The 26,116-nt window shown below is 39.7% G+C and overlaps 1 protein-coding gene across 7 annotated transcripts in view; it reads right to left on the bottom strand.

The window, feature by feature from the left end:
* Positions 1-854: 854 nt before the first annotated feature.
* Positions 855-26,116, bottom strand: part of LOC149318673 (exocyst complex component 6) — a 128,926-nt gene continuing 103,664 nt past the window's right edge. For 4 of the 7 annotated variants that reach the window (XM_089510251.1, XM_089510252.1, XM_089510255.1 and 1 more), the window contains one exon: positions 5,216-5,361. In XM_089510251.1, the coding sequence (XP_089366377.1) occupies positions 5,245-5,361 (117 nt within the window). In that variant the 3' untranslated portion in view covers positions 5,216-5,244. Of the gene's footprint in view, positions 2,386-4,091; positions 4,104-5,215; positions 5,362-26,116 lie in introns of those variants that run through there. The other 3 variants (XM_089510256.1, XM_089510257.1, XM_089510258.1) reach the window with 2 other exon arrangements.

Raw genomic sequence — 26,116 nt, 5'->3', positions numbered from 1 at the left:
CATTTGGATGAAATAATAATAATAATAATAATAATAATAATAATAGAGATCTTGTAGCAGCTTTGAGACTCATTGGAAGAGATTGGTTAGGAGCAGGAGCTTCCCTAGACTTGAGTCTGCTTCCTCAGATGCATTATGAGAAAACAGACTCAGGTCTAGGAAAGCTGCTGCTGCCAACTTCTCTCTTTTAGTGGCTCTCAAAGAGTGCTGCTGCAAGATCGCTCTCTGCATAAAGGCTGAAAACACTGCTAGGAACAGAAACCCAGGTTTTCTAGGCTCCAAAGGGAGGGCGTTTGGGGATTGCTCCTGGGCAGAAGGTTTGGAAGGGAGGGCATCACGTCCTGGAAAAGGAGGAGGACGAGCCCTGGCCCTTGGAAGCCAGTGACCAGGAGGCATGGCTGCACCTCTCCCGACCCTCTCCATCGAGCGATTCGGGGCATTTAATCCTGTGGGCCCCCAAGAGGTCTCTGCAGAAGGGAACCCCCAAAAGACAGGGGCCTGGGCCTTTGGGCAGGTGGGCCTCCTCTCCCTCGCTGGCTGGGGATCAAACCCTCCGAAGCATCAGCGGAGGAGGAGGCCTGCCTGTCGGGATCCATCGCCGCCCGGGCTGCAAAGCCGAAGCGACAGCTGTGTGTCTCGGGGCCCCTTGATCCTGCCGCCGGCTCGGCCCCCTGAACCCCGGAGACAATGCCCCGGAGGAAGGCCGCCTTCCCTCCTTCCTGCCTTCCTTCCCATTCCTTCCCAGGCCTGATCCAGGGCCCCCTGCCCGCCCGCCCGCCCGCCTGGGAAAGCCGGGGTTTTGGGGGGGAAGCCCAAGGAAGGCCCAGCCCCCCAGACAGAGTCCAAAGCAAGGGTCAGGGTTTCAGAGCACTGTATTCCGAAGGACTTTCCAATAAGTTAACACAGGAAGAACAAACCCCCTCCCCCGAGAAAGAAAGAAAGAAAGAAAGAAAGAAAGAAAGAAAGAAAAGAAAAGGTACATTCTTTGATGCAGACTCCGCCGGGTATCTTCTTGTATACATTCGCCTGTGTTTGGAAGGAGGAGGGTGCCCTGCAAAAGTGGGGGGAAATGGAGGGGAAGATGAAGGGATCCCTAGGAAAAGAAGGGGTTGGGGTTTTTTTCTTACAAAGGGGGGGGGGGTTGATTTCCCAGCAGAGGTCAAGCATCATCCTTAAGAAATGACTACTACCAGGAAAAGAAGGGTATGGGGGTTGCTTTTTTATTTTGAGAAGGGGTTTATTTCCTTCAGAAATGGGGACTCTTGCCAGGATCAGAGGGGTTTGGGTTGCTTGTTTTTACTTTGAGAAGGGGCTTGGGTTTCCCAGGAGAAGGCCCCCACCTCCTTACAAGGGAAAAGAAGGGTTTGGGGTTGCTTTTCTTTAGAGTGGGATTCCTTTCTCAGCAGAGGAGGTCCAACAGCCTTAAGAAAGGGGGGCTACCAGGAAAAGAGGGGTTCAGGTTCCTTTTTTATTTTGGATGGGGGGAGCTAAATCTCCTTTTACAAACTGGGAAGCCTGGCAGGGCTGGCATGGCCTTTCCCTGGCGTTGGCAAGGGGAGGGCAAAGGGGAGAGGGAGGAGGGAAGCCAAGGTCCCCCAGCCTCCCCCAGGTCAGGCTCAGGCTCAGGCTCAGGCTCAGGCAGGGAGGGCTGGCCGGAGGGGCTGGGACCTACAAAAAGCCCCCCTCAACTACAAAAGGAGGAAGGAGAAAGAGAGAGAAAGAAAAAGAGAAAGAACCACCTGGTATATAAAACCCCATCCGACCTCTTAAGGCTAATAATATACAAATAATACAAGGGGGTAAAGTATTTATAGAAGGAAGGAAGAATGGGAATGGAATGGAAAGGAAAGGAAAGGAAAGGAGGAAGTAAGGAATGAAGGGAAGGGAAGGGAAAGGAGGAAGCAATGAATGAAGAGAAGGGAAGGAGAGGGAAAGGAAAAATCAAGGAAGGAAAGGAAAGGAGGAAGCAAGGAAGGGAAGGGAAGGGAAAGGAAAGGAAAGGAAGGGAGATGCAAGAGTGGTTGGAAAGGGGGCAGAGAAGGGCATGATCGGTGTAGAAAGCTGGGAAGGCGGTGGGGCAAGGGAGTGGGGAAAAGAAGGGGCTGAGGATGGGGGCAAAGTCAGGCCTATTTACAGGGCAAGGGCTGCGCAGAGAAGGCGGTGGGGTGCCCAAGCCCCGTGCCCCCTCCCCAAGTCCTTTCCCAAGAGTCCTTTCCGCTTTCTGTCCGAAGGGCGTCCAGCCAGGCTCCAAGGCCTCAGGAGTGCTGGGACATGCCGTTGACCAGGCCCCGGAGCTGCCGCACCACCGTCTCGATCAGGCGCTGCTTGTCCCGGTCGTTCTTCCGAAACTGGGCGAAGATGTTCTTCTTGTGGGCATCTTTCATGCTGAAAGGGGGGAGAGAAAGAAAAAGAGAGAAGGGGTCAGCAGGGCCAAGGCAGGAGAGGGCATCGGGGGCTTAGGCGCCAAGGCACCAGAAGACCTGTCCTCCTTTTCCAGGAGGAATCCCCCAAAGTCTGAACGCTCTGGAAATATTCAGCTCAGGAAAAGTGCAAGTCCTCCCAAAATGTCCTCCATTTTGAGCATCTCTAGGAAGCATGCATTTGCATTTATAGGGAGAGAGATCTTGCAGCCTCTCTGAGACTCACTCAAAGAAAGAAGTTGCCGGCAGGAGCTTTCCTAGACTTCAGTCTGCTTCCTCAGATGCATTTGCTCTTTCCGTGGAGAGAGGAGGGTTTGGGGCTTTGATGGGGGTCGTGTCCTACTACATTTTCTCCTTGCAAGTACTACATTTCAAGGTGCCTTGCCCTCCTTTGCCGCGAGGATATATCTGGTCACTCTGGATTAAAGAAAGATCCATCTTGGTCTGTAACTAGTTCAGCCGGCTCTCCATTCAAGCATCACGGGTTGGGAAAAAACATGATAGATTACATTGTTTTTTCAAGCCCTGGAAGCTTGAATGGAGTGAACTAGTTACAGACCAGGATCTATCTATCTATCTATCTATGGAGAGGAAGGGCCTACAATTTATATAGGATAAATAAATATATAAATATAATATAGAGAGAATAAAAGGAGCCCAGGGCCGAGTGAACTAGTTATAGAGTGAACTAGTTATCTATCTATCTATGGATAGGAAGGACCTATTTTATATATATATATATATATATATATATATATGAGATAAATAAAAATAAAATGTAATATAAATATAGAATAAAAGGAGCCCAGGGCCAAGTAAACGAGTTACAGACCAGGATCTATCTATCTATCTATCTATCTATCTATCTATCTATCTATCTATCTATCTATGATTAGGAAGGGCCGAGTGAACTACTTACAGACCTGAATGGATCTATGGATCGATCTGTCTGCCTCTATATCTATATCTATATATTATATAACACACACACACACATATACAGATATAACATATAAATTCCAAAAGGCAAACCTTGATCTCGCCGTTTTATACAAGGGAGACGATTTTACCAAGCCCCTGCCTTTCATGGGACTGGTGACTCCACAGATTTGGGCATCCTAGACCCCAAACCCCCAGCGGATACCAAGCCCCACTATTTACCATTTTGAAAAGGAGCCCAGGTCTCTACTTTTGGTTTGAGTTTTGAGCCTGCTTTCCTCCCAAGGCATCCCGACCCATTCCTCATTTCTGGAGGAAAACCCTGCCATGATGATCTCGGAGGCAAAACAGCCCAGAGAGATGAAGGACTTAGAAATCCCTTGCTCCAAAAGCTTTGCCTGGAAATGAGGGGGAATCCCAGGCTGCCACCAGAAACAAAGGCATCTTCCATCCCAAGAGAGAAATGTCATAAATTGGGGACCCACATCCAAGGAAATCGGAATTTCTTTCTCTGTCTGGATTTCTGTAAATAGTTGGGGGGGGGGGGGACCAGATGGATCTAATTGCAGTCCAAATATAAGAAAACGTTCTAATTTTATGCAGCCACCCAAAGCCCTTTTTATGGCTTGATTTTTCAGTCCTTTTGCAGGAGATGCCAGAGCCAGACCTCCAAATGGATCAAAATTCAGAATGTAAAGGAAAAGCCCCCAAAAGCCATATAGACATACATACCCTCGGTGGATTCTGGAGAAGTCGCAGGTCCATTTTGGGGGGAGAAAACAAAACAAAACAAAACGAAAAAGGAGCGAAAGTTAGAGGCTAGACATGTCAAGTCAGAAACAAATAGTTAGATTATACATTATATACAAATATTTATAATTCTTGGGGGGGGGATGTCTGCTTGCATTTCGATCTCTCCACATCTTAATGCGACTCCGACTCCGGAGTGTGACTCCTTTTTGGTATTTGTGGGAGGTCTCCCATCTAAAGACTAACCTGGTCCTGAGCATGCTTAGCACCCAAGATCACAGGTAATCTAGTGCCTTTAAGGATATTGGAGCTATTCAAACTGGATCTTAATATTCGTGTTAAGGTGGTTTTTATATAGGGTCTGTGTCTCTGTTCTAGACATGTTTTTAAACTTTTGTATTCTCTTCTGTTGTTTTATATTTGCATCAATAATTTTAATTTTTTAAATTATTGTAAAAATCCTTTTCACCGATTTTTTTTATCTGTGAGGCGCCTTGGCATCCCTTTCTGGGAGAAAAAGGCAGTCAATAAAACAAACAAACAAACAAATAAATAACATTTCCCATGGAGTTATCTCCCTGGTTTAACTTTTGTGTATTTTATGTAATTTTGTTCTGTCTCTAGCCAGTTAATTCTAAATTTAGCCAGTGCGATTCTAAATTTAATATTTAAATCCCACCGATTTCGGGGATTATAGCCTAAAATAATAACATACGGGATTCTATAAGGACTGACTCCTCTCTCTTCCTCCCTTTTTAAAGGCTTATGCTCCCAGAGCCGCCTTTGAGGATAAGAGTCCGGCTTCAGAGGCATCTCTTCCTAAAGAAGATCTAACATCAATCTCCTTTTAGGAGCAGGACTAACTCAAGGCACTTACCTCCGTTCTAGAGTTATAAGCAGAAGCAATATTGGGAAATTATGAAAGTGCACTTTAGTTACACCGCAACTGTCATTTTTGTTGTTCTTGTTTGTCCTGAGCAGGACAAATTTAATATTTCTATGAGCGCCTGTAGTAGCTTTCCTTGGATGATCATTTCCCCGTTTTGAGCATTTGGAGAAGCAAATTTAATTTTTCTTATAAGCATGAATTTAATTTTCCTGTGACCATGTGTGTGTCTCTGTGTGTGTAGGGGACTCACTTCTCCAGGAGGGCCAGGGCGGTGCTGGGGTTGACCCGCAGGTACTTGGAGCCCGGCTGCCCGTAGTCGGCCAGGTAAGTCGACCAGTCCCACACCATGAAGAGGTCCAGGAGCTGGGGGAAAGAAAGAAAGAAAGAGGGGGGAGATGATGGTGAGAAAGTGAGTCAAGGGGGAGCCCACCCGATCTTCCGACAGAAGGAGATTTAGGGGTCTCAGCCCCTCCCAGCCCCCAAAGAACATGAAAAAGAAACCCTTTGCGCTCCTTCCCCATCCTTCCTCTTCCCAGGCCCAGAAAAAGGATCCAGAGCCATTTGGAAGAAAGAGAGGGCTAGGGCAGGGCAACACAAACAGACCTTAATGACTGCAGAGAACAAAATGACATTTAAGGCTCTTCCCAATTCCTTTGGGACACGTTTTCGGTGTCTGGGTCGCCTCTGGGAAAGAAGGAAGACTGGATGTCATTTGAAAAAGAAAAGGAAACAAGGAGAGGGTGACCAGAGGACCTTCTTTTCCAGGACATGTCCTACATTTCAACCTTCTGCCCAGGAGGACAGAGGAATACAAACAGATGTTTGCAAGAGAAAAATGTTAAGTGTATTCAGAATTACTTGGAGGGAAGATGAAAGAAAGGCTGGATCGTGTTGAAAAAGAAAGAGAGAGAGAGAGCGCTAGAAGAAGTCTTCCAGTATATATCTGTCTTACAATAGATAGATAGATAGATAGATACACACAGAGTGGAATACAAACAGACTTTTCAGCAGAAAGACAGGGAAGGGTCAGGAAGAAATCATAACAGTATATATATATCGGGAAGATGTCTTCCAATATATATCTGTCTTACTATACACACACACACACACACAGAGAGAGAGAGAGAGAGAGAGAGAGGAATACAAACAGACGTTTCCAGTAGAAAGATAGGGAAGAGTATATTGTAAGACTTCTTCCAGACCCTTCCCTATCTTTCTGCTGGAAACGTCTGTTTGTATTCCACTGTATGCATTTATATATATATATGTGTGTGTGTGTGTGTGTGTGTGTATGTCTTACAATGTGTGTGTATATAGAGAGAGACAGGGATTTCTCAGCTGTCTTACAATACGTATATGTATACGTTTTAGAGAGTGTGTGTGTGTGTATAGGGAGAGAGAGAATTTCCTCACTATCTTACAATATATATATATATATGTGTGTGTGTGTGTGTGTGTGTGTGTGCCTGTGTGTGTGTCTTCCAATATGTGTGTATGTAGAGAAAGAGAGGATGGGCTTTCCCCACTGTTTTACAATCTATCCATCTATCCATCCACATCTCTGGTAAGAGAGTGGGAAAGCCCAGGTCCCTTTTGGAGGTGTTGCCAGAGCCACTTTCTGGGGCTCCTTCTTCTTCCTCCTCCTCCTCTCCCTGCTGTGAGACCTGGCCCTTAATCTCTTAAAAGCCGGTGTGAGTTTTGGGAGGGAGAAGGGAGGGCATCGCCTCCGAAGGGAGCCCTAATCCCCTCTAAGCCACTTAAACCCGACTTCCGATCCCTGCTCCTCCGCATCATTGTCCCAAGCGCTTTAGGAGCGGATCCGATTCCCTCCTCCTCCTCCTCCTCCAAGAAGAAGAAGAAGAGCCCGAAAGGGTTTTGTTTTGACTCCTTCTTGCAAAAGCCCCAGGAAAAGGATCGGAGGAGCTCTATTTGCGGTTTCCTCTTTGCCTTCACCTGACACTCCGGAGTTGTTTTTAAAAAAGGATGGAGGCAAAAGGCCAAGAAGGGAGGGGTGGAATCTCACACCTAGCATGCATCCACATTGCAGGGATAATCCAGTTTGACACCACTTCCCAGCTCCAGGCTCCGGGGAATTGTCGTTTGTTGTGGCACCAGAGCTCTCGGACAGAGCTCCAAATCACCCTGCAGAAACAATCCAGTGTGACACCGCTTTAACATGGTTCATTCAGTGCGATGGATTTCTGGGGATTATAGTTTTGTGGGATATTTAGCCTTCCCTATCAGAGACAGCAAGGTATAAAGTCCCAGGATTCCACAGCAGGGAGCCAGGAGAGTTAAAGCGGTGTCCAAGTGCTTAGCCCCACTGCCTCCCTCCCAGACACTAAGCAAAGCCCTTACCTCCAGGATCTCAAAAACTGGTTTAGCTGCAGGTAAGATTAGGCTTAGTTTTCAAGATGGGGAGCGATGAGAAGGAGTCTCCTTTGCTCTATGCTTTTCATCATCATCATTGTATCTCATGGATGGGGTTTTCTAAAAGAAATGTTGTGCCTTGATCTTTTTATACTGCTTTTGTGCAAAGCCTATCATCCTCAGAGCTCTTGCAGGCCATGGCACAGAGAGGCCATAAAGGCCATATTATAAAATGTATATAAACTGGCCCTCACTGAGTTTTCACAGTCAATTTACATTCTTCCCTTAGTTACCTTCTTCAGGAATCTTGTTAGGAGAACAAGTTTTTAAAATCTGCATCACAGTCCAGTTTAAGGAAGGGTTCAAGACAAGAAAGGACATAGCTTTTTGTGGGTTTTTGGGGCTATGTGGCCATGTTCTAGAAGAGTTTATTCCCGATGCTTCACTGGCATTTGTGGCTGGCATCTTCAGAGAAGGCTGGCATGGAAAAGAGTGGGTATATAAACTGTGTGACTGTAGATTGGGAGGAGTGATTTACATGTTAATCTGTGTATCGCCATTCAGCAACAGAGCAATACTATATATATATATATATATATATATATATATATACCCCACTCTTTTCCATGCCAGCCTTCTCTGAAGATGCCAGCCACAGATGCTGGTGAAACCTCAGGAATAAACTCTTCTAGAACATGGCCACATAGCCCGAAAAAACCCACAAAAAGCTATAGATGCCGGCCATGAAAGCTTTCAACTTCACACAAGAAAAGACCTTCAACTCTCACATTCTGCCTGGCCTAATTCAAATGTACCCATCCCATGGCATGCCCATGCTTTCCCAGCATTAAAGGATGGATGTCCCAAGCACTGAAGATGTTTCAAATGGCTATGGTCAAAGGCGTCTGGGGGGAAGAAGATTCCTCCTAGATATTGCTGGGGAGGAAAGTAGAAGAGCACCTTGGAGGTCTGGGCAGAAAAGAAAAACATTTTAACCAACTCAGCTAATTAGTACCTTCCTTCCATTAAGTTTTTAACTAGGTTGGACTGATGACTGAAGACAAAAGCCTGAGCCACGACTGGCAAGCTCTGAAACTCTACGCCCCAAACAAACGCTTTTGTTGGATTTGTTACATTTACTCTGAGCTGATAAACCTGGATTAACACTCAGGTCCTGTTTCTGTGCCTATAGCCACCAAGGCATGGTACTCTGACGTCAGAGTGACTCTATATACAAGTGTATTTTAATGGTTTTACAGTATTATATTTTAACTGTTGGTTGTTATGTGTTTTCTTTTTTAATTGTGTTTCGTATTTTAACATGTTGTACCCTGCCTCAAGTCAAGAAATATATAAATTCCAAAAAGCAAACCTTGATTTTGTCATTTTATATAAGGGGCACCATTTTACTATCCCACTGTGTATAATGGGGCACACAATAATCTCAGTATATATAGAACAGAAGTAGGAAAAGTTCAAGGGACATAATTTAAGTAAGGTACCCAGGGATTTTGCTTTCAGGCAAGAGTATCCTGTACTCTTTGTTGTAGAAACAGTGGTCACTGCCTTTGTTAGAACCTTACTATATGAACCTAAAGAACAGTAATGATATGAGCAGGATACTGTTTGTATTGAATAGCCCCATAAACATAATGTGGGAGCAGGCATTTCGTTCAGCCTATGCTGCTCCTCAGCTCTATGCCCTGTGGGTTTTGAAAAGAGTATGACATATTAATTTGGAAGTGACTTATCTGGAGATTAATAATGTGCTTAACATCCAGGTAATTTTTTAAATGGAAAGGCATTCTCTCATTTAAGCCAATGAGGAAAGAAAAACACACAAACAGAAAACACAACAAACCTACTGATACAGGTCAGCAAGGGAAATGGGACTTTTACCAGAAAAGCAAGATTGCAATAATTAATCTTGCTTAAAATGCACTTTTTGACCCACTATTTTATCAAAACAGGGAAAGAAAAGTTTAAAAAAGGAAAAGAAATGAAAAGCTGGCTTGATCTTGTTGAGTTTCTCTGAATATGCCCAAGAATCTATCAATGGTAACTTCTTTATTTCACTCCAATACTGAGCCTATACAAATGCCACTGCAAATTCTCAACAACAAGAACAACTATATAAATTGGTGGTGTACAACTGACTAGCATTTTACTCTTGATATTAAATTTTAATGTCAATTTAAAATAAATTTTCCAAGGAGACCTCTCATAGAGGGCTTTCAAACTACGGAATTGCCTCAAGGTGGTGGAGGTAGGGGAAGATACAAGTAGCTCTCAGTCAAGCAATCTGTGGCATCCTACTGCTAAATCTCCTAATACAAGAACCAATGCCATTTCAGTATAAAGAGATTTAAAGGAACCCCACAGCACATTAGATACCGAGAAAAGAAATTTCTAGCATAAGCTTTCCAGTCCACTTCATCAGATGCATCTCAACTGATCAATTTCAGTAGTATTTATTTAAAGTAAATTTGGAAAGATACAAGTAATTCTCAAACAAACATCCTGTCTGTGGCATCCAGTTCCTAAACGTCCTAATACAATAATCAATCTCATTTCAGTTGTATTTATTTTAAGTAAGCTTTTTTGGGGAGGGGGGGGCACTGCAAACCTCCTATTTTGCAATTATCCTGATTATATCAATGAACTTCAAACTGGGTATGCTACTTAAACAATGTATATTTTGCCTATAGACAATTAGTTTAGCTCCCAGAATAGATAAAAACATATAAATCTTGGTGTCACCTTACAGGAGGTTAAAGAGAAATAGCCATCAGCGCTGCAATCCGACAACTCTTATTAGAATCATGCTCCATCGAAAATCACTATGATTTACATTAAAAACGTTTATCTCCCTATATACTGCTCCTGTGGAACCAACATTTTTGTTCTTGTAATCTTTTTCAGGCACTACAGACTATAGTTCAACTACTATTCCTGATCTGAGCAGGACAGGACAAAACAAAGTGTTATCATTAAAAAAAAACCTCTCAGGTTTGAGGAGAGTTTCTATCTTTGCCAATCCTTCAGATGGATCAAATATTCTTGTACCCCAAACAATCCTCACTCCCACCCTTTAAAGTGTTTCATGACCTGGTTCTGTACAGTTCTACCATGACAGACATTGACCCCAGTCAATGTTTCTTGAAGGATTATGTTAGTACAGTACTGAACTTCAGGTTTTTCATAACCTGGGAAATCATACATAACTTGACAGATTTCTGACAGTTCCAGCATTTTTAATGGCTCTTAGTTTCACATTCAAAGATGATTGACAGTACCATCCCATGCACATTTACTCAGAAACAAAGTTTAACAAAGCAACCTGTGTACACTAGGCTAACTTGTATTTGCTTATTTGCACAATTTATTCTGTGTGCCCTAGTTATGGGAAAGAGCAAGGAGCTGAAGTTTTCCCGCCAGCCATTGAAATGCCAGCTTCCTACATACTTAAAAAATGCATGTAGGGAACTAAAAACTTGCTTTGAGAAAAAAGAAAGGAAAAAAGATCTAAGGATGAGATATACATGCACTGGTTAGTCTTAAAGGTAATGCCATATTTTCCCCCTGCCTTCCTCCTTTTTATACATGTACCACTGTGTTCCAAGTATTAGATACAACATGTGTCAGCACCGCAAGCTTGAGGAAGCTGCTCTGAGTCCAAGTTTTGGGGAAAGGATATAATAATAATAATAATAATAATAGTAATAATAATAGAAAGAAGACTACAATTCTAAGAATCCCACCAGACAGCACAGGATTCTGGGGGTTATAATCCCAAAAGTAACTTTTTTGGTATATGCCAGATCAGCTCCAGCTGGCCTGAGGAGTGCAAAGAGCACATGGAGAGGCAAAAGGCAGTGTTATCATCACAAGCTGCTGAATGGCTACACAGGAGTCTCATTAAGTCTAGAAAGTTTCTTTTGCTGAGAGCCACAGAAGCCAGCTTTACATGCGACTGAGAAACTAACGCGTACAAGCAAATTACATAAGCCGCCCAATTATAAACCTCCCTCTCCCCTCCTGAGGGCAGGTTCAGGGGTTATGTTGGGACAGCTCTCGGCTGAAGATGGAGGAGATAGAACTATTGAGCGGCAGGGGCTGCCCAACTGCTGCGCTGTGCCATTAGACTTTTGCTTTGTCTCACTTACAGCTGCAGTTATGAGTTTGGCACACTGTGATGTGTAATGGACTTTGACAGCATATATACTGTATGCAGTGGGTGGGAGGAGTCGCTCTAGTTTGTAAGTCTTTGGTCAGTCATATCACCTGCACATGATCTGGCATTTTGCAGATATATGGTCAACACCAAGTAATTTGCTGGGCAGGAGGGAAGGACTGCTGTTTTGAGAAGCACCTTAAGTCAGGAAACACATGAAAGCCTTTTCTAATACTGTAGCTCATTTTGCACAAATACACTGCAACACTCCAAGAGGCAATGGATCTATTGGTCTTTGCAGCTTCTCCCAAAGACAGAGACAGTTGATTAAGTTTGTCATTATTAACATGGATATTTTCATGCCTTCTTCTTGTGCTAAAAGGCAGCTGGCTCTTTCAGTTATTTCCTCCAGTAGGAACAATACAAAACAAAAGAGGGGACAAAAAGAAAAACAGAATAAATTGAAGTGCAGAAGAATAAAGAAAGTGCCAGTATGGTGTACTGGTTTGAATATTGGACTACGTGATTTGAAGGCACACAACAAACAAAAGAAGAAGAGGCAATCAACAGGCATTAACAATTAATTCACAACCTTAAATCCACTGGTTAAATCGATCAGTTAAGCCACATTAAAAAATATCACAGGGGGAAAGTATAATTTGCTTTGCACTGTTTACATATAATTTTTTAACTTACACTCCCTGAAATGCAGATCAGTATTGGTAAAAGGTTCTGATTTCTGAATATTTATTTATGATTTATTTTAATATATAGACTTGAATATGCCTACTGTTCAGTTATATCTTCCAGTTTAAGGAATATTCCAGCAGTAGGCATATTAAAGCCTGCATATCAAAATGTCTCATTAATGAGTAGTTCTGAGAAATGAAATGGACAAACACCTAGAATTACAATTATTTAAAATCAGAAGGTATGCGTTCACAGTTTAGAAAATGAAAGTGGATTACTATCATTTGTTGTCAGGAGAGTTGGAAAAAGATACCTTTAAAAAAAAAAGCCATCCAGTACTAATTTCAATAAGAGGCTGTTATGCCCATTTATATGGTGATAGATGCTCAGCATGAACTGACAGACATTCAACTCATTTCTTTCCTTAGCTGAAGCTTAATACACAATTATTTCTCATTTAATTTATTGTTCAACAAACAAGTGTTCACTGCACTGAAATTATAAACGATGCCAATAAAAGTCCTGGACTATGCCAATAAAAGTATTGGTGGGGTGTATATAAAAACAAGTCACAATTCATTAAATTCAAATAATTAATTACTTGGGAATAATTAATTAACTGTTTGATTAATTTAATAAAAATATTATACAGAAGCTATGTAATAGATCTGAAAAAATATGCTCTTGAATATGCAAATCAAGAAGGGTCAAATAATTTCTGTTGTATTTACTTCCTAGACTTCTTTCCGCCAATGCTAGTAAAAACTGATAATCTTTTAGAAGATAAGAAAAACATCCCAAAATAGGATTGCTTTTTTTAAAGGCATCAAAATGTAATAGAAATATATTCTACTTAGATAGGCTTCAATTAGATGAGACACTAGAAATTTGCATACTGATTTGCTTATGACAGAGCTTTCTTGTTAATTCTATCTATCTATCTATCTATCTATCTATCTATCTATCTCAGACTGGTGGGCAAGAACAATGAAAAAGAAGTGTGTGAGAGGGGTTTTTAATGTATATTACGGGTATAATATATGCACGTGTATTTTTACTGGCCATATGGATGCACCATATGAAGATATTATCACATATTCATAATATACATATTATCATGTACTAAGGTATACATGATGTAATGGCTGTAAACTTTTCTGATTTGCCTCAAGACACCATTCTGACTCATAACTGAACAGAAATAACAAAGTACACATCTTTGTTGCCACTGAAACAGAAGTGAGACATAATCCTAGGAGGCTAAAATCCTGTAATTAAATATGTAGGTGGAACAAGAAAAGACTTTGTGGGCAAGTCTAATCAGAAAGCAGTTATGTCTGCCAAAAATGTATATATCAGCTTACAACTGTTTACAAGGATGCCTTTTCTGTAATAGTTTGCCAAAGTGCAGGACACACAAGGCTAGCTGGCACTAATACAAAGCATGAAGTAATCAAAGCTGTATTTCTCTGAAGGGATGCAAACTTTTGCTTATATTGTTCTCACATGTGAAAAATTTCACAGCCTTCTTTTAAGCTGTGAGAGATTACTAGAAGTTCTTTTTTTACATTAAGACAATGGTTTTTGAAGAAATGAAATCTTATTTTTAATAAAATAAAATGTTTCCTTCTTTAAAATTTGAAAATACTGATTTTGCATAAAATGCAATGAAAAGGACCAAAAAGTACTTTTTTTTTTATCTTACTGAATAATAAATAATTTTGTGACAAATGACTTTTTTGAGAAAAAGAAATTCTGAGAACATTCTTTAGGCTTCTGTTTTCCTGTTCTGACACTTTTTGTCACACAAGGAAGGGAAATTGTTAGTTTAGGATTAATATGGAAACCTAGAGCGCTTAGTTTTCCAATAAAGCAAATATTTGCTAGCAAAATATAATTCACACTAAAGGTAGCATACACAACATTTATGCTGAACTGGATAGAGATAAAATCAGTAATGCTTTAATCCCACTGAACAGCTAGAATACTAGTTAACAGCACTAACAACTTTTCATGAGATAGAGCCTGCTGCATTTATTTTTTACCTCCCAAATTCATGTTATTCACTATTATATTTCAGGCAAGGCAGTGCAAAACAAATTTAAGACAACACTCTTTTTTTTGCTGGATATTTTAAAGAGAAAAAGTAATGTGTCGGGGATGTTTATAGATGCATCTTGTACTGAGACTGGGACTGAACTAAATCACCTCTTAATTAATGTACAATTAAATATAACGTCTAACTCTTTTTCTGTGAATGGATATTAGATTTTGATCTATGTTGATACATCTCACCCATAACCACAAGATGTATATATAGTACCTAACAAAATGGGAAACTGTGGAAAAGGAGAAGATAAACATGAGGTTAAATAATATTATAGTGTTTACATAAATTATTGATGTTTTACAGTTTTATTCCACCTTTCCACTAAAAATAGTTCTCAAGGCAAGCTAGAATGAATGAATGAATGAATGAATGAATGAATGAATCAAACTTTATTTCTATACCACCGTTCCTACGATCACGGAGGTTTACAACATGTGATGAAATACAAAAAAGTAACAGTTCAGAAAAATACAGATATAACTATTCCATGTTTATACTTCAAAAGAGGCTAAAAAGAAAAGGCGTTTTTAGTAATACATGCTAATCAGGGCAGCCCTTTCTCTCTCTGTGCCCACTTCTCTCACACACTCACATGAAGCTCCTACAAACCACAACACATCATTATATAATATCATTTCCATAGAACATTCTGTCCCAAGAACATGGCTGGGTTACTGAGGAAGGCCACGCTGACATTTTAAGCAGGCAAGGACTTTCCTCTTCTTTTTACTATAAGAAAACAGAGAGACCCTCCAATTTTGTCCCCCAAATTCGTAGAATCTTCTTATATAATGCAAAATTTGAAGTATGTTTTTGCTCCCCTCTCCTCCTTCTGAAACCATGCATACTTTGTCCCAGCTCTAATTCCAGGGCATCCATTCCCATCAAACAGCACTTTGCTCAGGAATACTACAGATTTCTATAAGGTAATGACTCTGGAGACCAGTGTTTGATTCCCCACTCAGCAAGTAACATGCTCAGCCTCAGAGGAAGGCAATGGCAAACCTCCTCTGAACAAATCTTGCCAAGAAGACCCCATGGTAGGTTTGCCATAGGGTCGCCATAAGTCGCAAATGACTTGAAGTCATCCAATACACACATAACGGAAACCAAAAAGTCCATTTGCTGTAAGATATTGAAAGTGGCAAAATAGAAGTGGCAGATACAGAACATACTGCAGAGTATAAATGTGGTGAGATAGGGGAGAAAAACAATGCTAGCTGTGCTTTCAGGTGCTATCCAAATCCTGACTGTGTTCAGCCAGATTCTGGAAGTGCCAGCTGAGAGCAGCAAGCCCCGTCATTTCTGATCAAAGATACTGGCAATTCCAGTATTTCTGATCCAGTATCCAGTATGTAAAGCCTCTGCCAGGCCAGATTCAAACCTACCACAGGCCAGATTTAGCCTGTAGGCCAGAGGTCCCTCCTCTTGCTGCCTGAGCAAAATAATGGGCTGGAACTACACTGGACCACAGATAAACATTTCCTGATCACTCTCTTTCTTCTGTTACTGCAGCCTTCATAAATGAAATAAGGAAAATGTTTTCTCTTTGATAATGTTGCTCTCCAAAACTTTGTTTTAGGGTTTTGGATCAGAAGACAACTAGATGGACTGTGTGCTTCTGATGATCTGGGAACAGAGTAATTTAGAAGCCCCTCAATTATTCACAAGCAGCACATACAGAGGCAAATAATTTTGTGAAACGAATTTATTACCTGCATTTTTAAGCAACATTCATTTGGACATTTGGTCTATCAAGCACAAATTTCACAGGGTTGACATTGTCTTAAGATGACTGGTACTAGCCTCCCTAGCAGCTGCTGCTTTTATTTTAAAATCAGGCTGCATCCACGCTGAAGAAATAATCCAGTGTGACACCACTTTAACTGCCATGGATCAATGCTATAGAATTCTGGAAACTGTAGTTTGTTGTGGCATGAGACCTCTCGGACAGAGAAGGCTAAATGACTCACAAAACTATGATTCCCAGAATTCCACAGCACTGAGCCATGGCAGTTAAACTGGTATCAAACTGGGTTATTTCTGCAGTGTGGATGCAACTGACAGAGACTGTTCTTGAATTAAACAAGCTGGGATTTTATCTGGGAAGGAGAAGGGGGTTTCTACTCTAGCAGGAGAGAAATTTGTTCCACAAGCTCTGGGGAAGCCTCACTTTGGACAGAACGGATACTGGATGGTTGGAAGTATTTTCTATAGTACCCACAACTCTTTTCACCAACAATGTCATCATATCTGAACCATTATGGAGCCTTTTTTTAAATGTGGGAGCAGTGGTTTCTGTCAAAACCTGTCAAAGTTCCTTTGCCTCACACACCTTGAGGTATCTCTGAAAAGTTAGTATTTGGGATAACAGATTCCTGAAACCTGCAACACCCATGGTCATGGCTTAAGTGTTTTAATAAGAGGATTCATTTTATCAGAGATAGGTGAATATATCCTGCACGCAAAGGGGGGGGGGGGGGAAGACTCAGAACATAAATGTGGCTGAACTGTTCCTACTGAATGTGGAATAAGTTTTATATTTTTCAGTTGGTAGACTGTTTTTTCTCTTTTTGTGCAGTCTGGTACATGTGCAAATTGTGTCATTTGTAATTGTTTTTAACAATTAATACAACAGCTTTAATACTATTAGTTACACCTAAATGAATACTACTGTTAAAGGGTGGTGCATACATTTATAAAACATAAAGAAACGGTATAATTTTGCATTTTAAAACTTAAATATTACTCTTTTTAAACACACGCTTAACATTTAAATAAAATTCTCAATGTTTTCTTGAATGCATTAATTTTAAAAAACTTACTATCTCTTATTTCAAACAGATAATCCTATCTGATAATCTGATTTACCCTTTTTGTTAATAATTTTAAATACAATTTGTAATAAAATTCTGGTCCACATGCTACACGCTGTTTAGTTGGGAACAAAAGAAATGCTGTTCCATACACTGTAGAATGCATAAATAGGGATGTCTTTTTCACTGATGTTTTATGCACTTTACAAAATTTAATTGATTATCAAAGTTAGTCAGTAAAGATGAACACAATAAATAATACAAAATGTTAATGATTATTACCCATAAACTAGCTGAAACAAATGGTACTGACTTCCCTGTCACATACTTAGGATTGACATTTTGATTATCTGCTTCTATTTTTACAAAGTACCATAAAACTACAACTGGATAGCATAAAGATAATACGGTAAGCTTCATCTGCACTTTAAGAAACAGCTCTATTCAAGGCCTAGAGATGGTGGGATAGGTCCAAACAAAGATCTTCAGTAATAATCTTCTTTTTAAAGAAAAAACTTTTGCACATTTCTGACATACAAATGCTTTGGAATCCATCTGTTGTATCACTGCCCAGTAATGAGTTAACTCTTTGCTATTTGAAGCCTGAAAGAGCTAAGTCTGAACCCTTCAGCTACTGCAGTATCAAAAGAACAAAAGAATATGTGGGAAGACATTTGTGTGAAGAATTCCTGTAGCTGACCCCTGAGTTACGCCTCAGTATCTGAACCTAATTCACATCTCCAAATACACCACTCAGCAATTTGGCTACCAGATGAAAAGGACATTTGTTGCTTGCTTTGAATAACCTCTGTGGTTTAGGATTTTTCCTTCCTCACATGAGATTCTTTTAGGTTCAGTATGGGAACAGAAGCTGTGAGATTGACATCTGATTTGGGCAGTTTATTAGCTATTATTTTCACTGAGACTGGGTCCCATAGTTAACTATTATTCATACACAGGTAATCTTGTACTGAATGCTGATTATAATGCATAAAAAATATATTGTTGTGCATTTCATACCAGCACAGTGCAGTGTGTAAACTGTTACAATACAATAGAGTTTTATTGGCTTTGGTTTTTCAGGTATATTGAAGCACCTGAATAAAGAAAAGCCAAGCGGATTCTTATATGGATGTTCTCTAGAGAAAGATGGAGTGTGCGTTTGAATCCTTGGGGATCTGCCCTTCCTGCCGCAAGATATTCAGGAACTAATTGCCAAGGTTGAGGGGGAAAATGTCCATGTAGTAAAACACATGCACTGGGCTTACCAACAATCAAATGTGAAAACAACTAAAAGAATAAGAAAATGCTAATGTGCCTAGAATTGGTCTCTGCAGACTAACTAGAGTTAACCAACACTGACTGAAACATACACAAATCCTACAAAGCTGAAAGTGAGAATTGTACTACTTCCCTTTTTTAATGAGTGAAAGCTCACATCCAGAAAAGAGAGGTTATTTTTCCCCAACCAAGTTGAATATTAGTTGTTATTATTATTTACACAGTTTCCCTCAAACTGAAGACGGTACAGTATGTTAAAACAGTTTTGCCATTAACCTATAATCACCCAGATATCTCTAGACCTGCTTGCATGTGTAATTACCTTTTGTCAAATACAACCTGCCTGATAAACATGTCAGAACACTTGCTGCTTCCACAGGTAAATGCTGTCTTTCCACAGCCTTGGGGCATAATTAATATGGGGGGGGGGGGGCTGGAAAGGCTGTTATAAAAACACACAGAAGCTGATTCACTGAGGCAGGAGTTCACAGCATGCAACCTGCCAAGGCCTATTTTGTGGCCTGCCATGCTTGCCTGAGCACTTATTGAGTTCCAGCCTGCTGTGACAGGGCAACGGTGGCCAGCTCTGAAGGACAACATTTGAATGTGGGTTTCCACATGAACTTCAGAAAGGAACGGGGCTAAGGGCACAATCATAACAAACTGTGGATGATAATATTAGCACTCCTGCTGCAGAAGGAAAGCACGCCGGTGTTTACATGGTCAAGTGGAAGACAATTTAAGAGGCCAGCACTCCAAGATACATATACTGGCTCCACTGGTTTGTCTGGTGGGGAAATCTCAGCCATTTTTTAAAAAAGGTGGGTCAAAATAGTCCATGCACTGAAATTATATGAAAATGAATCCTCTTAATACTTTAGCCACATTTTCATAATCATAATTTAGGTCATTGAGCAACGCAACCCTGCAGCGTTGTACTGGGAAGTGAAGTCTCGCTGAGTTTAAGAGGATATACTCCCAGCTAGGTTGGAAAAGGATTGAAGGCCAAAGTCTTTTAAGGGACAACTAAGTGAACATGAGACATGTAGAGGGGAGAGAGACTCTGGTCCCAAGCACACCTATTTGGAAACATGTTCCACTGAAACAAATGGGCATGCAAACATGCAAAAGTAGTTTTAAGATAAACATGTTGTTCTCTCTTTAGTAGGTAACTGGGATTCATCAGAGTTCAGAAGATTTTGGCCTCAGCCCAACAAAGAGTGTAAAGTTTAGCCCAGCACTATGGGGAGTGCCAAAAGAAATCCCCACCTGACCTCTGGATAACCCAAACAGGAGATTAGCCCTTTTCCAAGCAAAGTAAGTTGTCACACTGTTAGGCCAATTGCTTCTATTGACATTTTGCATAAACATCTTACACAGAGTGATCAGAAAGGACTGTTATGCCATTAAAGTTTCAACTCTCCCCCCTTTCCTTCTTCATTCTTTCTTTCTCTTTCTTTTTTAATACCTAAGCTTTCTAGAATAAAGGCCTTTCTGAATTAGGGATAACAAAAGGGTCAAAAGGTCACAAACATTCTTTCAAGTAGGTACAAATCTAGAAAGTTTAAATTCATTGGAAAGTGCAAATTAGAACTTTTTTTAGTACCAAACTCTGCACATACCCTAGATAGCTGAAAGAACCTATCAATTCAGCTTACTCCAACTTCAATGACATGAATACTTGTGTCAAAAACTTTAGGTTACCGTAGACTGCATTTTTATTATTTATTTTAAAATATTCAAAGCCATTCAAATTCTCCACTTTTTTAAAACCAAAAGCCAAATTGGTTTGACTTGATGAACAGCTAAATTGTTACTGTTCTAAATCCTCACGAAACATTGCCCTATAAATAAAAATAAAACCAACAGAGACTTTAAAAACAAAATAGCCTAATCCCTATCACACAGCATGCATAGCGTGTTGTGTACTGCACACAAATTATTTTATAATCTTGTTAGTTTTATTTTGGCTTTGATCAGAGATGGAAACAATCTCTTTTTAATAGTATGAAAGCCTCCTGCTGGGAACTTCAGATTACAGCTAATTGCTAATTTCTTTGAAATTCAGATATAATGGATTGTGACCTTTTTAATTAAAAAACCAAAAAGGCTGGGCAACTCTTCCCACCAAAGTAACCTCTGCTAAATGTACTGCATTGTGAACTAAATTCATGATGGGACTCCAGGTCTTTTACATGTAAAAGGCAGCATTTTGTCACAGTAAGTATGGAGAGAATCCCTGTTTTGATTAAGTTAATTTATATTTCCAATAAAAAAAATTCAGGATGTTACTGACAGAATGCAACAGAGAACCAAATTTAAGATTAGCTCTATCTCAAACACTATTGTTGACAAGTGTGTTCAAGTTGTTTCCAAATCCATCACAGGATTTCCTTGGCAAGATTTGTTCAGAGGGGTTTTACTTTTGCCTTCCTCTGAGGTGCAGAGTACGTGACTTGCCCAAGGCCACCCACCCAGTGGGCTCCCATGGCTGAGCAGGAATTCGAACTCTGGTCTCCAAAGTTGTAGTCCAATACTAAAACCACAACACCATGGTCACTCTCATCTTAAACACTGCACAACCTAAACAAAACTAAAAATTTCACCAATGGAAGGAGAGAAAAAAACTTAGACTGTAACTAAAGATATTTTCTGCATCCTTTACTCGTCTGAGTCGGAGAACCATATGAGTTTTGCATTAAGGATTTTTGTATATATTCATCTGTTGATAGTAGTTGATTTTTTCCTTCTTTTACCACTTCATAATGTTGCTGTTCTGGATTGTCCATTGACCTCTGGAAGGTGCAGAAGTTGTCATTGAAGGGGGAGCTGAGAAAGAATCCTGTGCCAAAGCCATTAAAACTGGCCAAATGGTCTCTGCTCTAAATCTAATCATCTATGCAAGAGAAGGCCTTCTTGGATGTGGTGCCCTAGTTATGGAATGAGTGGGAGGATAACAGTCAATTATTTCAACCTGGCACCAAATATCTGGCTGTTCAGCAAAATTTAAGGGACTTTGTGACCATAACTTGGTTCTACTTACTGGACTGTGAGATTTTATTGTGATTTAGGACCTTATGATTATATTTTGAGTTATTTAAAATTCTTTTTAAAATTGTTTACTCTCTTATCACATCCTATGTGAGATCATTTTAATTTAGGCAGTGCTACGATGTTTTAATAAATGAATGAACACAACATATTGCATTGAGAAGCGGATTCTAGCCCATAGTCATGAGTAATATGCCTTGCCATTTCAATCATTCAGTATCATTTTATGTTAGTCAATTCAAAACATTGCAAAACCACAGCTGTTAAATCAAATAGTAAAATTGCCTCTGGAGCAATCTCAGCACTCTAGTTATAAGGATTAATTCATCTGCTGTAAAGATGCATTTTGCTGTAAAGGGAAATGTGGAGAACAAATCCAGTCAAGCAAACAGGATTTGAACTAAAACAAAAACATCTCTTGTACCTTACGTCTAAGACTCCCCCCCCCCGAAATACTGTATATAGTCATGTATAAGTCTAGAAATTTTAGTCAAAAATTGACCTAAAAAGCATAAATCGACTTATCCATAGGTCAATGTAGGTACTGTTCATTAACTCATTTAAAAAGGAACCATCCCCTGCTGAATGGCAAGAGTGTAATCTGTTCTGGAAGCACTGATCCTCCTCTATCTTCTCATCCATCCAGATTTTACTGTTAGCAACAACAGTTATGCCCACTGGAATTTTGTAAGTTCTTTAGCACCATTTTCCTTTTCTCTGTCCTTTACATCCTTTGTTACATATTCCTAAGTTTTACTCTCGACATATCCATGGATTATATCAAAATCTGTAAGTTTGGTCCCAAAATCTGCCCTTGATTTATGCGTGAAGTCAACCTATAGAGTACATACAGTACATTTTTACTCAAGATTTTATCATCTGAGGACAATACTATGTCTCCATAATGAAAAACATGTTACCCTCAGCTATAAAGCTGTCCTCATGTGGCAATGAGGAGCTGTTCCCTTCAGGCTACAGATTCTGTACAAAATGTCACTTTTCTGCCTTCAATTGAATCTGTGAGTTTGTCCACATACAGTGCTTAAACGCCTTTATTTGTTTCCTGAGAACAATAGTCATGCAGCCCTTTGAACCTATGAATTTCATAGGTTTTCTTAGGCAAGGATACTCAAAGGTGGTTTCACCAGGTCCTTCCTCTGAAATACAGCCTATATCATCTGGCATATAAAGTTTGTACATGATGGCATATATATGGTGGGGTGGGAGGTGAAGTAATGCCTCCCTGAAGAGGGAAGAGACAGACACTTTGGAAAGAAGTATATTTTTACAACAATTTGCATCCTTCTTCTGAAGGAATATTTTAAACTCACTTGTGATATCAAAAGCAGGTTTTAAATAATCAGCAGTGCAGTGCTGAGAAGGGATGCACACAGCTTTCAAAAAGCCAGCACAACCAGGTGATTTAATTTTCAGAGTATTAGATTAACACTGTGGAAAGCCTAGGTTCAAATCCCCACTCTAGCCAAGAAGCTCACTCACTAACTGTAGGCCATTCATCATCAGTCATTTTAACCTATTTTGAAGGTTGTTGTGGAGATAACATGGAAGAACCATGTATATCCCACCTGGAACTTCTTTTAATGGCCCATGGAAGGGCAGGAATAAACATGAGCAAACCAGAAAAATACCTCGGCCAAACACCAATTTATAGAATTATACTCCTAATCTAGGATCACAGGGAAGGGATGTATGTGTAATAGTTGGAACACTGGACTATGACTCTGGAGACCAGGGCTTGACTCCCCACTCAGCCACATACTCTCAGCCCCAGAAAAACCCATGATAGGCTTGTTTTAGGATTGCCATAAACTGGAAACAATGTATGAACACATAACAACAACAAATGTCCATTTCCTTTATATTTCACCAAGGAACTACATTTATGTGGAAGATTTAGAAATGGTTAACTGTAAAAGTTTATTTTTAATTAATCAAAAGAAAGCTATACTTTAAAAAATGTTTTTACTTCATAGGCTTGATAACTCCTGCAATGATCATTAGCATGTGGAAAATAACCTAACTTTGTGGACTGCTTCTCCATGCCATCCAGAGAATGGCATAGTCACTGGGTAAAAGAGTTGTATCATCTCACAGAAGCTTGCCATCACAATCCATAATATTTGTGTGCAAGAACACAAAATCACTACTGCAAATAGATATATTACACCCTTCACAATTAGTGGAGCACATATTACTGTGATCTAAATATCAAGAAAAAAATTCAAAAAAGAATACTACCTTGAGGAATGATATCTGGCCACTATTCTGCTAAAACTAAGTCTGAAATGAACTTGACTATCCATTATTACAAAATGACCAATGGCTCAGAGGAGTGTGGTGAAGACAAAGAGATTCTGACTTGTATTTAAGGTTGCAATCTTATCCCATTACCTTGGCGTGAGCCCCACTCAGCCTAATGAGATTTACTTCTCAGATGTCATGCATTGGACTGTACTTTCATTCCACCATTTTTCAGTTGCAAAAATCTTACCCTAATTATTTCTTTCTCTTTCCTTTTCCCTCTCTCTCTGTCTCTTTCCAACTACAGGTAATTTATAATTCTGACAAATTGTACCTAACACACAACATACCTAAAGTTTATTCACTACTATGAAGAGAATAAACTGACATTTATTATAACAACTCTATGATTCTATGATTCTAAATGTACAGTATTTTATCAGACCTTGTAGCTTCATTAGCAGAGTCTTAAACTGAACTTTGCACAGGGCATTTATCTGTAAATATAAGACCAAGACAATTATACTAGCATGAATGTCTTGGTGAATAGACTGTGATAAAGTTGGGTAATGGGGGAGGGAGCTATTTAGATACTGCAGTCAAGCATTAAGTCTGAACCTAATTCAACGATACCAATATTTTTCTTCGAAGATAGCTACATCTGTTTCAAATCGGCATTGCTAAGTGAAGATATTAGCTGTCATTATAATGGGGATATAATCTCTCACACATTTGTAAGTGTAAATAAAAATATGTAAACTCAGGGGTTATGACAGCTGAACCACAGGGAATTGTTTAGTGCTGAAGAAGTCAAAAGTTATTTGGGTTCTTATTAATCCTTCTCAACCTAAATTGCCCCAAAGAGAAGAATGCTTTCTTTAAATTTGGGCCTTGAGGAAAATTCTGAGAAATGTCTGGTCTTGTTATGTTCATGGAGTAAACCCCAAATACTGCTAATTTCTTAAGACTTCAAAATGAATTGACAACAATATGTGTATGCAGAAGGGGGAAGGGGGGGGGGAGAGGAATGCTCCAACTGTGCTCTGATAGAATAACCAGAAAGTAATTGGATGTTACGATGTTTGCTAAGTCTGCATTAAAAATGCAATTAATTTTTAGTTACTGAAGTAACTAATAAGGATTTGCATTTCTGAAGAAAGCCCCTAGAACAGAAAGGGGCTGGTAAGATCAAGTAAGGCAGACACTACTTATGCTATAGCAATCCTGAAAACAGACACAAAGAAATGTTGTTTAATTGTAGTGTCCCCTTTCTTTTCATCATTAAAGAATAAGCTGAAGCAGTGGCGAAAGAACTGTCTTTTTGAGTTTTCAGCTTGAAAGGGAACCGTCTGGCAGACACACAGTCTGCAAAGGGCAAGGGTTCTGGCCAAGTTGTTCCTGTGTAGCCCGTTAGCCTGTACACAAAGTCCTTTTAGACAAAGTGACAAACAACGTTAGAGGTAAACGGTGGATTAGACGTAGTGCATCATGCAGTTTTTAGGTCATTTGCTATTTTCCAAAACTTGAGGCACAGTGTTCACAGAGCACATGAACAAGCACATTTCTGTCTTGGCTCAGTAGAAGTGTTCCAATACTACGTGACAATTGTTTGGCAGGTGGAGGAAAACACTACTGCAAGTATTTACTAAGTCACGTCGCTGAATTAATTTCTGTAAGAAACATCACTGAATTTAAGCTGTTACACTGAAAAATGTTTTGTCCAATTTATCAAAATTGGGCTTAGATTGGTTCTAATATATATATATATATATATATATATATATATATATATATATATACACACATACATACATGAGAGAGAAAGACACTGATAGCTCACTGGGACTTACTTCCAAATGGATGTGCTTAGGATTGTACTATCAGAAGGGACATGATTTTTTCACTATATTATTTTAATATTTTTAAATTGTTTTAAGAACAACAATGACATCTATCTTATAAAAATATGGCTGGAAGTACATACCGCTCCATAGTTTTCAGTTTTCAGTCCCAACTATAGTAAACTCATTGAACTAACATAATTTACAAAACTGTTAACTTACCAAACTTCCATAGGGTCTGTTATAATTTATACTAATAACTGGACTCAGGACTTTAAAAAAACACACAACTAAGTTCCTTTTTAAAAATATTCACATTTATTTAGCCTATTACCAGTTTAGTAATAAAAAAAATCCTACCAGTAACCAATAGGCAACAAGCAGTAGCTAATTATAGTTACTTATGTAACAACCAGATAATAGGGACTTGAATGATAAAGAATATAATTCTTTATAATTCTGGCAATAATATACTTGCATAAACATCCTGCTGGACCAAATTCACCTTCTCTTTCAAGAGTTG

This window comes from Sceloporus occidentalis, unplaced genomic scaffold, assembly GCF_023333645.1.
Source record: "Sceloporus occidentalis isolate IW3139 unplaced genomic scaffold, rSceOcc1.0.p SCAF_2, whole genome shotgun sequence".
NCBI classification, from domain to species: domain Eukaryota; kingdom Metazoa; phylum Chordata; class Lepidosauria; order Squamata; family Phrynosomatidae; genus Sceloporus; species Sceloporus occidentalis.
This window is presented reverse-complemented; position numbering and strand designations above follow the sequence as displayed.